The sequence below is a fragment of the Gadus chalcogrammus genome, chromosome 10, assembly GCF_026213295.1.
Source record: "Gadus chalcogrammus isolate NIFS_2021 chromosome 10, NIFS_Gcha_1.0, whole genome shotgun sequence".
Classification (NCBI taxonomy): domain Eukaryota; kingdom Metazoa; phylum Chordata; class Actinopteri; order Gadiformes; family Gadidae; genus Gadus; species Gadus chalcogrammus.
This window is the reverse complement of record NC_079421.1, coordinates 16,736,317-16,753,847: the sequence shown is the minus strand read 5'-3', so window position 1 is coordinate 16,753,847 and position 17,531 is coordinate 16,736,317. Positions and strand designations below refer to the sequence as shown.

General features: G+C 49.2%; 1 protein-coding gene across 6 annotated transcripts in view; it reads left to right on the top strand.

Moving 5' to 3' along the window:
* The window catches only part of map7d3 (MAP7 domain containing 3), a 30,523-nt gene extending 13,339 nt beyond the window's left edge, over positions 1 to 17,184 (top strand). For 2 of the 6 annotated variants that reach the window (XM_056601180.1, XM_056601179.1), the window contains 11 exons: positions 3,700 to 3,828; positions 6,745 to 6,887; positions 9,410 to 9,588; positions 9,773 to 10,059; positions 11,213 to 11,342; positions 12,060 to 12,345; positions 13,204 to 13,254; positions 13,464 to 13,542; positions 14,395 to 14,584; positions 14,787 to 15,085; positions 15,442 to 17,184. In XM_056601180.1, the coding sequence (XP_056457155.1) occupies positions 3,700 to 3,828; positions 6,745 to 6,887; positions 9,410 to 9,588; positions 9,773 to 10,059; positions 11,213 to 11,342; positions 12,060 to 12,345; positions 13,204 to 13,254; positions 13,464 to 13,542; positions 14,395 to 14,584; positions 14,787 to 15,085; positions 15,442 to 15,449 (1,781 nt within the window). In that variant the 3' untranslated portion in view covers positions 15,450 to 17,184. Of the gene's footprint in view, positions 1 to 848; positions 948 to 1,485; positions 1,588 to 3,699; positions 3,829 to 6,744; positions 6,888 to 9,409; positions 9,589 to 9,772; positions 10,060 to 11,212; positions 11,343 to 12,059; positions 12,346 to 13,203; positions 13,255 to 13,463; positions 13,543 to 14,394; positions 14,585 to 14,786; positions 15,086 to 15,441 lie in introns of all 6 variants that reach the window. The other 4 variants (XM_056601177.1, XM_056601178.1, XM_056601182.1 and 1 more) reach the window with 4 other exon arrangements.
* The last annotated feature ends 347 nt before the right edge of the window (positions 17,185 to 17,531 follow it).

Sequence of the window (17,531 nt, the reverse complement as noted above, 5' to 3'; positions counted from 1 at the left end):
GACTTTCTCTTTTGAAATGTCTGTATGGCAGCCGATCATAGGCCGTCCGCAGCCAGGCCTTCTCTGACTGGCCACCCGTTTTTTGTAGACTTTGAACTTTGACCCCTTTTCCCCCTCCTCCATGTTCAGGGTTTGACACACAAGCTCAGCGATGCACAGAGCGAGACTGGTAAACCCAATGATTTAGCTTGCTGTCTCTGGTTCCAGCCGATGAAGACAATCCAGCATGAGCACTGATTCGGATTAATCCATAGCATTCACTCACTCTACATTATAGGACAGTCATTCAGAATCAGGATTTTTCATACAGGCCTGCAAAGCAGTGAACAGCGATACTCGTCAGTATCTGAATCATTTAAATGTAAATTTGCCTGCCCTGATTCTTCAGGTAAAAGTAGTGATTTTGATTGTCAAACAAGGAATTACCATAATCAGCATAATCTTTCTACAGCGTCATGATGCCCGTCAAAGTCATCAATATCGCTGACAAATTTTCCCTCCCTCAGTATGTGATGTTGCTCTTTTATTGTGTCTAGGGCGTTTTTTTTTTGCAGTTTGTTCAGTGCCAACCCGAAGGATCCGAAAGTATTTAAAAAAGAAATCACATTGTTGGTGACTTATCAACTAACCAATCGTTGTAATTGGTCTGCTCAACAACAAGTTTAGCGTGTCTGATGTGTGTCGAGTGTGTGTGAGCGTGCGCGGACATATATGCGCGTGCATGTTTTTTCTGCGATCGCACACACACTTGCTGCATTCAAATCAACAGCTTGAGTGTGACTGAGTGCGAGTGTGCTGTACGAGTGCTGCCCCCACTTCACCTCGCGTGTTTCATCACTGTCCCTCAGGTGCTAAGCGGAGGAGTGCGTCTTGTCAACGGTTGCCTAGCAATGGCATTGCTCCTCAGGCTAAGGAAGACGGCAAAAAGCCCCAGGTGGAAAAGCCAGGTGCAGGAGTACATCCACGACCCGCCGCGCACACACTCCTCATAGTGTCCCTCCCTCCCTCCTGCCTCCTCACTGGCGTCAGGAGGAATGTTGTGGAGGAGGGATATGATCCCTGGAATCAATGCCCTTTTTAAAGCGAGGGCTACCGCGGTAACAACCACCCAGCCGATGTAATGGATAGACTCCTACCGGCTGATGGGAGCTCTAGTGGTCAAATGCTGACATTGCTGTTTCTACTTAACTGGCGCAGAGGTTGATGTGCTATTTGTATTTCAGATTGCTTAAGATGTATTTTTGTAATCTGTTCATTTATTCAGCGATAGCAGGAGGGCGGGATGGTTTTACCCCCCCTCTCTATTTATAGCTCGCTGCCTTGCTCTCGGCTATGATTGGATAATCCACAAATGAATAGTGACAAATTGAACACGGATGACATCCAAAGGCATCGGCGGGGACTTCCTATTTTGTCGTCCCCCCCCCCCCCCCCCCCCCCCGGCGGGCTCTGTGATTGGCTATAACCCACCTCTCTCCTCTATAGGCCGCAGTGTGATGAAGAGAAGCTCCTCCCTCTCTCGGGGGGGCGGGGTCCGAGCTCAGACCCCTCCCGCCAAACCCGATAAGGGCACCACGGACGATCAAGGTTGCTAGCATGTGAAATCGACGGTCACGTTTTAACTTCCTAATCGCCATGCCTGCATCGCTTAGGGCATCCATCTTTAACCTAAAGCACGCGCCCGTGACTCATCATCGGCTTGTTTCTCGCTGGAGCTCTCGCCGACGTTGCTCTATGCTCTCCTTGATGTTTTAACGTGTTAAACACGTTAATAACATGGTCCCCGATGTGCGCCATGAAGCTGTCCCGTCCACAGGCGGCCAAAGCTTTCCGGTCTTCTTGGCCCAGGTTGAGGCCGTGATCTCTTGTTGCTTTAAGGCAGCGGGCCGTGGCACTGCCTCTTTTCTAACGGTCCGATAAGCTCTCTTACTGTACCCTTTCCCACAAGGCGCTGCCCACGTTGTCTGCCTCACACCTTTTTTTTATTCCTCTCTGTCCAACCCCCTTTTTCGGTTGGACCGCGAATACCTCACCAACGGCTAATCTTGTTTTAACCTCGTTCTTTGAATCGTTTTGTTTGCCTGCCAAGCATTGCTTTTGTTTATTCGCCCCCCCGATCCCCCCTCTCTCTCTGTGCGCTAAAACTAACACAATGATTTGTTTATTTGTCACAAAGTGTTTGTTGTCCCCCCCCCCCAGATGACGTCAGAGGGCTCTGCGCTCTGGCGTGCCGGTGGCGCGTGTGTCCTCGTGTCGGGGGGGCCCGGCCCGGCACTGTGTGTCACCCCACTACTAACCAGCGATGCTTCTGTTTGTCCTCTGTAGCCGTGTCAACGTGTCCCCGCACATGACCCGGGCGGCGCACATTGTTCCTGTCCCGTGCACCCTGTCTGGATGGTGTTTTTTTTTTTTTAATGTGTCAATAGTTAGCCTGCTGCATGCTGCTGTGTGTCTTTTTGTGTTGCGTCACGGTCTGAAACACAATGCCGTCCGACTTGAATGCAGGAGAGAGAGAAAAAAGGCAAAGCCGACAAAGCAGGACTACAGGTTTCCCTTTCGAAATGCCCCGGAGTCCCCCGTATTTTAACCTATATTATTGTTGTTCATAGACCGCCGTACTGTTAAGGCAGGCTCTAGATAGCCGGGCCCAGACAAGCTAGCCATGCGGCTGCACTCCTAAGGCTAGAACAGAACTGACGGGTCTGTCAGCAACAGATGTCCTCTTTGACAGGGTCTCCAAAAGCCATTTAGCAAGAAGTCCCCCTTCACACACGATTTCTAGGTCCCATAGTTACACGTAATGGTTGGCTCTCCATATATCTCTTCACTTAACTCTCTGTTGATTCCTCCTGTTGGTTTAAAAACTATTTAGTCACAAAAAGGGTCTTCATTTGATGGTTTAATTTTCTTATTTATTTTTTCCCTGAGAAACAAGAGCTCTTTTTCCCTATGGCAAATTGAAGGGGAACCATAATGTATAACTTTTATTATATCGACTAACATTTCATAATGGAAAAGCTATACTGTCCACCTAACTGCAATTGGTGTTACTTCATTTTAATAATAATGTTCCATACCAAATTTGTAAGGACACATAAGAGCTCTCGTCTTCTGTCTATTGGTCCGTGCTATGATCTTCCCCTTCCAGCCAAGAAGTCCCCTTTCTCTTCCTCTCTCTCTTACTCCCATGTTCTTCAACTAACGGTTTGATTGTTATTTCTTCTCTCAGCCACGCCCTCCACTGTCATTCGAGGAACCACGGTCTTGACCTTGTTGTCCTTCTGGTTTTGTGATGACTTACTATTGTTGCTGGACATTCAAGCTCTGGCCTGGCTCTCAGTACTCTACCATGGCTCCCTTCACTCGCGAACCCCTACATTTTACACCATAACAGTGATGTCTCCATACACAAAGCGTTGTGAAGAGGAGGTCCATCCAAGACTACTGAGAGCCATCCTTGAACTTTTGCTTCTGTGTGTTAATTCCTCTCCCCCCCTCCCCCCCCCCACCCTGGACTGTTCAAATCACATGGTGATCCTCCTTAACCTCAACCACTTACTCACCACCTCCCTCCCCTCTTTTTTGCCCCCCCCCCCCCCCCTCCCCCCTCCCTCACTTGCCTCCTCTTTCTTCCTGGCTTGTGTTTTTTTTATCTTTGTCCTCCACTTTATTTTGGGGTTGGTTTCGGGGTCCGGTTAGCTCGCAGGGCCCAGCAGGCATGCGTTGCGGACGGAGGGGTCCTGAGCCGCCTGCTCACCCCCACCCAGGCCTCACTAGCTAGGAGCAAGAGTGCCGCCGCACTGTCCGCGGACGGAGCAGACGCTGCAGGTAACCTCCCCCCCAGAGACCTAGGCAGGGAACACTCTCTAGGCTCCCCTTGCCCCCCACATCCGTCTCCACCACCTCCTCCTCAACCACCCTACCCCCCCCCCCCCCCCCACCCTACCTCCCCCCCCCCCCCCCCTCCCATCACATCACTAGAAACACAGCCCCAGTCGACTCCCTGCCGTACCCGCCCACAAACCCCAGGGGTCCCGGTCTGGAGACCGAGCCCTGCAATAGACCCTGACTCTATTGCTGTGCCGCCATGATGCTGACGGGTGCCTTGTTGGTGGTGGTGGTGGTGTTGCTTATGGTGGCGGGTAGACGTGTTGAAATCATGGCGGTTTGCTTGCAGCGTCGACATTGTTGCATTCTGATTGGCTATGTTAAAAAAAAAAAGTGGTATTTTTTTTGAAGTAGGATCAATGTATTCGGGGGAAACGGTTATGTACCATGAGATGCGAATCCTCCCAAAGTGCTTCCATCGTCTTGAGATTCCTAAATCTCGGACTCTGATTAGGAGAGTGGTAGCATGGCCAGGTGGATGGCACAATGTGTCTAAGAAGACCCTGGGCCTCTGGCTGGGAGATCTCCCATAAGCTGCTTACCGTGCGTGCGTGTGCGTGTGCGTGTGCGTGTGTGTGTGTGTGTGTGTGTGTTGTTGCGTGAGAATGAAGGCGACTTGGGTAGCAGTAGTGGTAATGCAGCCCAGGGATCCAAAAGGATTTGAGTCGCAACCGTTTTAAGTGACCTGGACTGTCCCTGCTGCCGGCAATTTGGTTGTGTGGCGTCGCTGATCGATTAGCGTTTGGGGGTCAGTGTGTTTTTAAGGTTTGATGCTTCAGGACACGTGTGTGTGTGGACTGGCCTCTTCTCAAAGAGTTGACGGGCCTTTTTGATTCGGTTAAACTTTTGTTTCTGTTCATTGGGTCATAAATCTCTCTCGATGAAACAACATAAGCCTATTACCCGACGTATGGTCGATTCCTCCAATGATTTCTGTTGTTTTTGTTTTTTGGTCTATTCCTTGAGCTCTAAGCGTCTTTGACGGAGCCCTACAGTGGTTTTTGTTTTGTCTGCCTCCTCTGTTGACGACCCTTTCCAGGGGTGTCGTTTGAGTCCATCGACCCCGTCATTACAAACCCATTAGGACGTATGGATCGGCTGCTAAGTGCAGCCCGCTGCTGAAATGTGAGGCCCCGTCTCTCGCGTTAAAGCACCAACCGTGGCAGGACTGGCAGCTCGCAGCGGGGCCCAGCCGCAGTCATGCTAGCGCCGGGGAACTGAATTAATTAATTACCGGCCACGCTTGGAACCTTCCCGGGGTCGAGCTCCCCAGGCCTCACCGACGGATTAGTGCTCAGGGCTAATCCCTCAATGTGACACAGCAAGCTACACTGCTACTACTACACATGCTTTTTTTCACCATCGGTACCCCGGCCTATAAAATGCTTATTGTTTGTAGCCTGGGTGAATTTAGCTGCTCCGTATCGCGTGTTTGTCCAAGCCTAGGATCTGTTTACAGATGAAAAAGGGCTTTTGTGTGTCTGGCTTTGTGTTTTTATTTAATGGGAGTGCTCTGCGTCAGTCCAGCGGCCATTTTGCTGTGGCCTGAGGCCTGTACTCAAATCTCAGTACAAACGTGTGTCTGGAGTTTGATTAGTTAAAGGTCTGACATGTGGAATTGACGTCTAAAATCATTTGTTTTTCTATTCTTGCTAAATCGAATGAACAAAATCGATATAACGACCAGCATGTGTTTGTGTGTGCTAACGGTACTCTATGTGGCAGACGTGTGTGTTTGCTTACGTGCATGTGGATGTTGGTGTGTGTGATTTGTGGTATTTGCTCACCGTTGTCATGCGTTGTGTGATGGTCGTTGCCGTGCGCTGAATCCCAAGGGCCTTGTTGTACCCGTCTGTCTCCATCTCCCCCGATCCCTCCCTATCACCTCCAGCTCTGCCAAGGCTTGTTATAAACATGCTGTTTGCTGCTAACAGATTACGTTAACTAACGCTTAGCTGTTTGTGTTTTTGTTTTTTTTTCCTTACAAAATCAACTCCATATTTCTCTCCTCCACGTTATTCCTCTTCACATCTTCTTTCTCCATCTCGCATTGTTCCTCTCCATCTCCCACTATGTTTCTCTATCTCCCTCTCTGTCTCTCTATCTCCCTCTCTGTCTCTCTATCTCCCTCTCTGTCTCTCTATCTCCCTCTCTGTCTCTCTATCTCCCTCTCTGTCTCTCTCTCCATCTCCCTTTCTGTCTCTCTCTCCAACTCCCTTTCTGTCTCTCTCCATCTCCCTTTCTGTCTCTCTCTCCATCTCCCTTTCTGTCTCTCTCTCCATCTCCCTTTCTGTCTCTCTCCATCTCTCTTTCTGTCTCTCTCCATCTCCCTTTCTGTCTCTCTCCATCTCCCTTTCTGTCTCTCTCCATCTCCCTTTCTGTCTCTCTCCATCTCCCTTTCTGTCTCTCTCTCTCCATCTCCCTTTCTGTCTCTCTCTCTCCATCTCCCTTTCTGTCTCTCTCTCTCCATCTCCCTTTCTGTCTCTCTCTCTCCATCTCCCTTTCGGTCTCTCTCTCTCCATCTCCCTTTCGGTCTCTCTCTCTCCATCTCCCTTTCGGTCTCTCTCTCTCTCCATCTCCCTTTCTGTCTCTCTCTCTCCATCTCCCTTTCTGTCTCTCTCTCTCTCCATCTCACTTTCTGTCTCTCTCTCTCTCCATCTCACTTTCTGTCTCCCCAACTCCCTTTCTGTCTCTCTCGGTCTCTTACACTCTTCCTACATCTCCTTCCCCCCCCCCCCCGCCCCCCCAATCTATTTTGCTGCTTTGCCACCTGCCCTCGGCCCTCTCCTCCCCCCCCCCCCCCCCTCCTCCTCCACCACCCTGGTCTGGTGCTGCCCTGACCATCTCCTTTACCAGAGTGTCACATGTGTCCTCGCTCAGCCTCGGCCAGCCCGCTACAACCCCCGCCCCGCGGGCCGCTGCGGAGCCGCAGCATCGACCGGCAGAAGAGCGGCATGACGGGCTCCGTCTCGGCCGACGGCGCCCTGGACCCCTCTCTGGTAACACAAACCCCCTTCCTCAAACCCTACCACCACCTTCCATGGTTTATAAGGTGGCTGGTGATTTATGGGTTAGAAACGTGTATCTATTGACGTCACAAAAATTAGCATTTTCTCACTTCCTGGTACCCTGCCTGAGGTCAAATGTATAAGAAACCAGGTCAACATTATGGTCTGCAGAGTGGGCGACGGAAAACAGTTGAACATCAGCATTGCACCTCCCACCAATACATACAAAACAGTGTCGGCGAACGTGAAATGTCTTGGCTTTTAAATTGGATATGATCTATAATTGACTAGTTTTAGATGTAAATACTTTCTATTTACCTAGGTGTGTTGTTGGCTTTGGTTGCTGTTCCCTACAGCTAACTTAATGACAAGGTAACACGCTAAGGCTTACGGCCGGTGGAATGCTGATTCTCTTCCGTCACAAAGAATCAGATCTGGGGTCTGATTACAGGAGGATCCATTCACCTGGATATATCATCTCCGAGGGCCACTAGTATCACCCCACCTACAAGCCTATTGTGTCCACCTGTCCTATACCGGAGCGTGACGTGGACCAGCTACAATCTAGCTCTACCGACACACTGGACAGGTTGAGGTCAGGGTTAGCATGATGGCTATACTAGGAGGAACCTGGTAAAATGTAGACCTGAGTCAGCAGTTGCAAAGGAAGCGGAGGGACTGATAGCCCTGGGTTGTTTCTGTTAGTGTGATGCATTTAGAATTGCTGTCGCATTAAGCTGCCCAAAGGGCTCATCCACGATGCTACAAGATAGAATTGACAAAAAAAACTGGCTGTCTTATACCTTACTTGTACATCACGAATTAGCTACAGATAAAACCCATCCCTTGTTTTATAATTTTAAAACAGCCTGTATAGTGAAGGCCTTGTCGAATAGTTTCCCTTGCTTGTCAATCATAAGAGAGAAGTGTTCTGTCTCTATTTTTCAGTTGCCCAGTATACGAATGTCCCTTTATAGATCAGCTACTTCTCAAATTCTTTGTGGGTCTGAGGAATGAGACTATATTTTTAGGCTCATTACGGTATAGATGGATATGGGCTTGGCTCTTACTATAATGAGTCACAGCTCTTCATTCTTAAAACTTCAATGCTTTGTATTTTAGTAGACAAGACACGCAAGCTGTTGAAATGGCAGCACTAGGCCGTATTGTGCCTAGCATGGGTTGAGGAGTGGCAGTCTCTGTTCCCTCTCTGGGTCAAGCCAGCCAGCAAGTCTTTCTCCGCTGTGGACACAGTCGGATACTGTCCCTATTGCTGAGACAATGGCGGCCACAGTAGTGCGGTTCTACATGGAACAGATTGGCCCATGCAAAGCGAGCCACGCCCGGCCTTAGTGCCACCTGTCAATGACCGGTGATTTCCCAGTTCTCCCACTTTCCATTCCCTGCCTGCACACAGTCATATAGCGTGCTTGGGGAAATTAACTTTTATCTATCCTAAAGTTTATGTTTAGGATGTTATTTCTTTGCTGATGATGCTTTTGCAAGGCTAATTTATAGTATGCTTGTCAGAATCTGAACAGGGTTATTCTTCTTTGCGTCTTGCAATCTGACTTGCACTGCATATACCGATAAGATGGTATGTGTGACAGTATTGGCATTATGTGCAAAATGGAATAATAATCGTTTGTTTATTGTTGGATCAGTATTGCATTGTGTCGACAACGTCTCAAGGCGAAGCTCCTGCATGCATAAGAAAATCCCTCTATTGAGGTTTCTCTGTTGTTGCCTATAGTGGCTTTAGATGAGCTTGACAGTCTGAATAGACACGAATGGGAGTTGACGGTCATCTGATTAGACAATGGCTATGTCTGCTCAGTTTTTTTCATATCAGTTCCTCCCCCTCTTCCTCTTGTCTGTTCAACAAACGATGGCTCTTTAAGCCGGCTGTGAAACCAAGGCAGATACACCTTCTGAAACAAGCAACCACAATGTGTTGACTGCAAGGTTTAATAGTTGACTTTGCAGTGCATCACAATTTGAGCAAATCCGGGTCATCTAGGCCCACCTTCTTCCACGGTGGCTTTGTGCATATAGGAAACGTACATTTGTGTCTGTGTCTTCGATGCATCTGCACGCAGTGGCTGTGGACGCCCTGGCTGACCTCTGATGCGTCCGACAGCTTCTCGGAGCCAAACATGACACGTGCATTAAAAATGGATGAGGAAGCAGTCGAAAGCCACATCCGTCTAATATTACTCACCGATGAGACCTTTGAAGCCATTTTGAAGACCCAGTCAAATCTCTACCGTGGAGAAACAGGCAACAGCTACGGACAAGAGCATACGTGTAGCATTTCACCACCTTCAATAAGACAGGGATGCTCTCGTTCCATCTTAGAAAATGTGTCCGTTACTCTATTTGGATTTTGTCCAATTAATTGTAATAAATGTATAAACAGGCACACGTGTCATGATCTAACTGTTTGTCAAGGTCGGAATAATAACATGCAACTCCCATTCCATGTCTTCTCCCCCACCTCTCTGGACCCCTAGAAGGACAGAAGGTTAACCTCGCCCATGAGCCAGCGCCCCCCGTCCCCGTCCAACTCCCTGGGCCGCAACAGGTCACCCTCCCCGGCCCCCCCTCCCGCACCCAAGAGGACCCCGTCCCCGGCACCCAAGAGAGCCCCCTCCCCAGCACCCAAGAGGACCCCCTCCCCAGCGGCAGCCAAGTAAGAACACGCACGGATCAGCGCAGGCACGCACGCACAGAACTGATGTTACCCTCTCCGTCTCCAGGACTGTAGACGCAGCGATGTGTTTGTGTGACTAGCGAGGAGTCTGTTGCTGTCTGGTACAAAACGACTCACTTCTCTCGCTCTCTCTCTCGCTCTCTCTCTCGTCTCCCCCCCGTAGGCAAGGCTCACGCTCCCGGCCCCCTTCCCCCGGCGCGGGGAAACAGCGCCCCCCGTCCCCACAGCCCAACGCCGCGGCCCCCGCCTCTAAACCCCCTCCCATCCAGAAGCCGGCTCTCACCCCGACGGGACCCCAAACCCTGCGCAAGAGGGACTCCAAGTCCAAGGACCTTCTACCCGGTCAGCCCGTGCACCCCCCGTCCCCCGACTCGGGCCAGGCCAGCGCCTCCTCCCCCAGCCCCTCTCCCGCCCCGCCGGCCCCCCACAGCAAGAGCAAGGACAAAGACGGTGAGACGCCGTGCCCGTGTACACGCTCTGGCACACAGCAGAACGCAGCTGCAGCTGACGCATTGTTAGTGGCAGTGGTGCACAAGGCATGACAGAATGCACTAGATACAATACACATACATATATATACAAACATATATTTTGCATTTAATTTTCTACATATTAGATATAATCACCTTTTTTTTCATTTTTAGGCAAACCAAAATAAGTCATTAATATATATTTACAATAACCATAATAAATAGAACAGTATGAATGGAATACAATATCAGATCACACACTTATATTGGTAGTCCTGCCTTCATTTCCTGTGTTCCTGCCAATGGATTATTGATGCTGTTTGAACGGCGTCTTGAACAAAGAGCTTGTCATGGCCACGCTCGGCTCCAGGGAGGGTTGGTCGGTCCGTCTGGATATTGGCTCTCGCCTAGGAAGGGTTATTAAATATCCAACCAGGATGTTTGTGATTAATGTTGACACTGTAGCGGGCGCATGCGACACTGCAGTACCGCTAACGCACCACTATGAGGAGCGATCGGAAGTACAGTGTCCTTATGCGCGTGCATTCCTGCTGCCATCTAGCGGGCAAACCCACAAATCACAGGATTGCGTCTCCCTTTTTTCTTTTACTAGCCTTTGTTGAACTTGCAGTCGAAGACCACTGCAACACAGCTGGTGCAGTTTGACCAAAAAGTCTGAAACCCCTCCCCCCCTCTCAGCCACACCTCCCCCACCCAGATCCTCACAGTTCCCCGAACTCACACTCACAGCACCTGATTGTTCTGCAACCGGTTGGTGTTTACCGACGCCGGCGTCCGCGCGCCGGCCCCTCACAGAGGGCCCTTTGATAAGGCTGGGACCGGGGGGATCATGTGGAAACCTGCACGAGTCCCCGGAGCCCAGGCTGTTCGCGAGGCCGCCCCTCCCTGACCCGCGCTCCACCTCTCCTCTGTAGTCACCCCCCTGCGCCGCGGCTCGTCCACTTCAGTCACCCGCTCGCCGCTACGCTCTCTCGATCGCGCTGAGGTCATCGCGGTAGACAGGAAGTCGTCTGACCCACGTTGGCTTTTGTTCTGCTGATCCTAACCTCTGCATCTTTCGGGGGGTGGGGTTCACCCTTTTTTTTTTTTTTTTTTCCTTGGCTGCGGCGAAGACCCCAAGGCGATGGTGGGGACCAGCTCCAAGGAGGAGGCGGCCAAGATGCTGGCGGAGAACCGCCGGCTGGCTCGGGAGCAGAAGGAGAAGGACGAGCTGCTCCGGGTACAGAGGGAGGAGGAGGAGAGGTGAGGAGGGAGCCAGTGCCAGTGCTATGTACAGTGGCTGGACGGCTAACAAAGCGGAGCCCTCATTGTGCTTTAATTCCTCTGGATCAGCCGACCGAGGGGAGAATGCGCTTAGGAAATTTGTGTTGTTGTTGTGCGTTCACTTGAATAGGGGAAAAAGTGTTTATGCCGTTAACGAAACCTTTGTGGTGTTTCTTTTTGTCTTAAAGGTGACATATTATACCACCAGGTGGTATAATATTATACCACCAGGTGGTATAATATGGGGATTAGCTGTTACAAGCCGTTCAGAAAATCTGCCTCTTCTGACATCATAGTAATGCTTGTCCACCTAGATGTATGACGGATAGATGAGCAACGTTTGCTAGCGTCCACCGGGTCGGCTGGTAGGCTGGTAGACTGATCTATCTAGCGTACATCTAGGTGGGCACGCCCACTTTTTCAAAACGGCATGCAAGTGGCTCACACGTGGTGGTATAAAATGTCACCTTGTAATACTTGATAATAAAACCAGGAAGGGGAAAAACTAAACTATAATAAGTTTATAACAATTTGGACTAGCTCAAGAGATAAAACGAGCTTTTATCGAATGATGATCTCCTCCGCATACTTTTCCCCCCTGCGTACCGTTTCCCCTCCGCCTCCCCGAAATACTCCCTCCCGCGACCGACACATCTCTCCACCCCCACGTGACCCCCCCACCACCTCCGTCCGCAGGCTGAGGAAGGAGGAGGAGCAGCGGCTGGCGGAGGTGGCCCGGCTGGAGCGTGAGGAGACGCAGAAGAGGCAGGCGGAGGAGAAGGCCCAGCGGGACGAGGAGGAGGCGCTGCAGGCCGAGGAGGACCGGGTGAGGCTGGCCGCCGAGGAGGTCCTGAGGCAGGAGGAGCTCCAGCGCGAGCGCGAGGAGGCGGAGGCCCGCGCCCTGGAGGAGGCGGAGCGGGTGCGGGTGGAGCGCGAGCGCGTCCTGCAGCAGAACCAGCAGGAGCGCATGGAGAGGAAGAAGGTGACGTAGACCGGATGAAAGACGTTCAGTGGGAGCTAGGGCTGAACGGTTAATCCAATTCAAACCGACCGTGATTTGCAAATCGCAAAGGCTGCGATTAAAAAAAATATATACATGTATATATGATAAAAAAATTCAGGGGGGGGATTTGTACCATTACTGACTGGAGATCAGTAAGATTTATATTTTTGAGATGTTATAATATAAATTCATGAATCAATTCAACTAAACACATAGACCTCGCCCAAAGGAAAGAGCAATTTATACGTTGACTGCTTCCAATGTTGCGTTGGTCATGCTATAGAATGATGTATTGCTTGTTTAGTGAATAATACACAACATAAGGAACTTTAAAAAGAAAAATCGCACACAAAATTGCAATTGCAATATTGGTCGAAATAATTGCATTTAGATCCTTTCCCCAAATCGTTCAGGCCTAGTGGTAACCTGGTTTGGATGGATGGTCTTTTTGTTTGGAAAGTTTTGTTCAGTAGAGTTTTATGGGTTAGGCTATAACCCGAGGCGAGGCTGATGTCGGTCTTATTTATTTGCACAGACATGAAACGACAACTTAATTATAAATCATGACCATAATTAAACGCAATGAACCATATCGCCCTCATTCGCTGCCTGAGGCATCGTCTGAAGCTGTCAACGCACGTGCATACACACACCGCCATAAACCCGCGCACACACACACACAAGCACTATCACAGTGATTAATTTCCAACAAATCGTAATGTTCTCAGTGACTACTGTAGCAGGCAAGACAAAGCTAACGCTACTTTCTGTTCATTGCATATGTGATGCAATAAATATCTTAAGTAGGCATTCAAACATTCTATTCTTTCATTTTAGAGAATTGAGGAAATAATGAAGAGAACAAGGAAAGGTGAAGACAGCGATAAGGTGAGGTGTGTGTGTGTGTGTGTGTGTGTGTGTGTGTGTGTGTGTGTGTGTGTGTGTGTGTGTGTGTGTGTGTGTGTGTGTGTGTGTGTGTGTGTGTGTGTGTGTGTGTGTGTGTGTGTGTGTGTGTGGGAGACATGTTTGGTGCCAATATGACGATGTTTTGTATTGTGTGCGTGTTTGACAATGTGACGTTTGTATCTCCTGTGAAGAGAGACGGTGATGATGATGATAAAGACGACCAGGACGATGGTGAAGATGACGTGGACGACATTGACTGTGAAGCTAAGGGTGAGATCTCTCACCTCTCACCATGAGCCAGATCTCCACTTCTCTCTCACCATGAGCCAGACCTCCACTCCTCTCTCACTAGGCCTTCTTACGGCCTGTATATATCTGCTAGGGTCGGGGATCACAGGGTACCTCCCAATGCGACACGCGATACATCGCCCGCGATACTGATAATATCGCAACAAAGCGATTCCGCAATTATCGATATTTATTACACGGGTCTTCTCAATGCCGTGGAACGCTCCGTTCACTTGCATGGGCTTTTCACAACTTCCGGCGGTGAATTATATTTGATAATTCACCGTTGCTAAGTATAATTGACCGCTGTCAAGGAAAACAAAGGACGTTTTGCCTCTAATGACGTCTTTGGTAACTTGTCAACCCCAGCGTCTTCGGTTGCTAAGCGACGTCAACATCTTTGGCGGACTATTTCTCTGCTGATCAACACTACGAATTAATTTTAAAAAGACACACCATGTGAAGTTATTTTTTTTCGTTTTGGCAAGTAGCCGTGTAATAAGCTGGATAATGTATAGAACGTCGCCGGGTCTATTATCCCTCATCAAATTTGACAAATTATTTAATTAAAGTATCGATTTTTGGGGCGGTATTTCCTGTCTAACTCTTCATGAATAAATTATTAAAATGCAAAATAATTCTCAGAAAAAAATACTATATATTATATCGATATTTGGCGTCAGTGTATCGATTCTCGTATCGCACGAAGAAGGGCGACGGCATATCGCCGTATCAAAATTTGTTAAAACCACTAATGTCCGCCCATGCCCACCTATGTATTCACCCACGGGGGTCCTCCACTGACTTCTTCCATCCTGGTTTTCTGTTGCGTAGAGGACGACATGGTCCATCATGAGGATGCGGACGGGGAGGCCGACGCCGCTAAGGAAGAGGAGTGCTGCGTGGCCGGCGGTGAGCCGGTCAGCGAGAGGCAGACGCCCGTGGGCAGCGTCAACGGCCAGTCGGACACCGACGACAAGGAGAACAACAATGACATGAGCACAGACGGGACCCAGGCCGTCAGGTACGGCACGCACCCACGCAGTCACACATCCGGCTAACCACTGCTTGTGGGACTTTATTGTATATTCATATTGTGATCCAAACCAAAGATGTATATATTTCTATGAAATTCCTCTCCCCCACTTCTTACCAGCAGAAATAAATGAATGTCAGTAGAAGTCCAGCCTCTTACGACCTATGCCCCTCTCCCTCTCACCCTCCAGCCCCATTCCCAAGAGCCGGCTGGTGGAGGGCTCGGAGTTCCTGAACGAGGAGGATGCCTCCAAGGCGGGCCTGGTGCCGGGCGTCAACGGCAAGCCGGGCCCCTGGAGCTTCGAGGAGCTCATCGACCTCAACGTGCACTCCAAGAGCCGGCCCCTGCTGCAGTCCGAGGACCGCAACCAGGGCCTGATCGACTGTGACGGGGCCTCCGACGGGCCCCCCCGCGGGGCCTTCGAGGACAACGGGGCCCCCGGGGTCAAGAGCATGCATTCCTCCCCCCAGCCCCTGGAAGCCCTGGCAGGTAAGCCCCAAGAAGGATGGGGGTGGGAGTGTTTAAGTTTAGTTATAGTAGGTATGGTTTTTAATAGTGGTACCCTCTCCATAAGCTCTCCATGTGTAGAATTTGCACGTATGTGGTACGTTCTGCCTGATAAAATCAAACTATGTATTTTTCATAATGAGGTTTGTGTTATTCTTTTCCTTTTTATTCATGACGATTGGATTTGAGAGGGAAATCTTTTGTTTAAATGTTTTAAATGTTTGTTTAGTTATTTTGCTACATCCTCACTGGAACCAGGGTCAATGTGTGTATTTGAATCTCTGTCAATTCCATATAAGTATATATTAACTCGCGTCTCTGTATTCTCACCTCTGCAGAGGTTTGATGCCCCTGGCTCCGCCCTCTGCCTCGTACTATTGCACTCCCAGACGTCCCATCCGGCCGAGCTCTTCCAAACACTCCTCCATTAGCCCCTCCCCCTCCGTTCAACTGCCCCTCCTATTGGACCTTCTGTTCTCACCCGGACCCTCTCAGCCAACCAACGTAGGACCGCAAGATGGCGGAGAGACCGTACCTCCAGCACCACAAAGAAAAAATAAGATCATACCGTTTCAGAAGAAATGGTGTACCCTCCCATCAAGTCATTCTTTGTCCCCTCAAACTTCTACGTGCGTGGTTTAGTTTTCTCTGGTTTGGTTTATATTTCTAAATGTTTTTTATGGTTTTCACTTTGCCAGTGGTGAGGTGTTGTAATTTATAAGTCCTTTTCTCTTTTGATGTCCATTGCTGTTCATCATATGTCGTTTCCCCTCCCCCCCCCTTGTCTTGCTCGCTCGCTCGCTCTCTCTCTCTCTCTTTTGAGATTATTCCAGAATGAACGCACACCTGGGTGGATGTAAAGGGGAGTGGAATTGTGATTTCATGAAAGGAACATTTATATGTGGTCATTCTCCTGAAAGTAATTGTTTTATCAGTAATGCAAAATTAAATTTCAACATCCCCGCAACATGGCCTTATAGGTATTGCAATGTACTTTCTGGGTGAGTTAACAACCCAAGTTGCTTATGATTCATACACATGATAAAGCATATTCAGAAGAGGAAAAAGGTGTGTCTACAAGGCTGGTGTTCACACACTTTGTTTACAGCTTCCTGGAAGGACCGATTCTCCTGTCCTGTCTTTCCCTCCCAATATCTCCCACCTATCGTTTCTCCTTCCACCAGACGTTTTTTTTCGATTAAGGTGAGCACAAGTGCTCCCTACAACACCCAGCACCCTTCACCCTAGACCCCCAGGGGCCCGTCACAACCAACACCTTTGACCATAGTTCCCTGGGGGCCTCTGGGAATCAATGGGCTCAGTGCCGTGAACTCAATGTTCATAGAAGTTTCCGCTGTCGTCCGTTGTGTTTTTCCGTTCATTGGAACTGACTTTAGGCGTTCGTAACTTGACTCGTGTTTCGCTCAATTTACATGTGTACATAGACTCATTGTTAATAGATACTCGCATTAGAATAGAATCCAGTGAAAGCTGTCGTAGACCATGGTCCAATCTGAAATGATTGCACCTGTTCCACTTAAGGTGTGTGTGTGCGTGTGCGTGTGTGTGTGTGTGTGTGTGTTCAGTACTCCACAGTGGTGTGGCTTCTGTCTCACATCCCCGAAGTTGCTCAGGGCTAATGCTGCAGAAGTAAATTCACTTAAGGGCCGACAAGTTTTTAAACATGCTGCAATGGAGTCCTATGGTCTATACTGTTATCTGTGTGGGTCCTTTGACTGTTGTGTGTGTGCTATCCCAATAACCTTAATAACTAAAGATTCTCTACAAAATACACGCAAAGCAAGCGTCTCTTGGCAAAAAAAACAACATGATTCTAATTTATATATATATATAATTTGGCTGTTTGTATATGAAATATATTTCTACATATTTCTATGTATGTATTTAAGTGTTATTTTTGTATATAATCAGTATTAGGCCAACTGAAGCCATGTTAAGGAAAGGGTGTAGTCGTCTGGTGTGTCTGTTACTGTACTTGAGCTAAGGGCTTGGGTTGTGAGTAGAGCGCTGCCTTGCCTTTGGGCACAGTGCGTGTGTGCCCCCCCCCCCCCCCACCCCAACCCACCCCATCCCCTCAGACTTTACACTGCGCTCATCTCTAGACTAAAACCGTGGCAGGGAGTTACAGGGGGTCTTCTGTGTTCCAGGGAATGTTTAATTTCGATGGCATTTTGGTCCTAAATCTCTGATCCAGAATCACTGGCTTGGTCCGCAGTGGTTGGATGAAGGTGTACAAAAGAGCACCTTCACTGCTTTCTATGTCGGCTTACTCTGGTCTCCCATTATGTGACAGGATGTGGATTACTGTTGGATTGATAACGCAGGCTTGTTGACGTGGACTCCCACCAATGCACTTTTGGAAGTGTGCAACAGTGCACGTTGACCATTGTTAAACACCATTGGGACG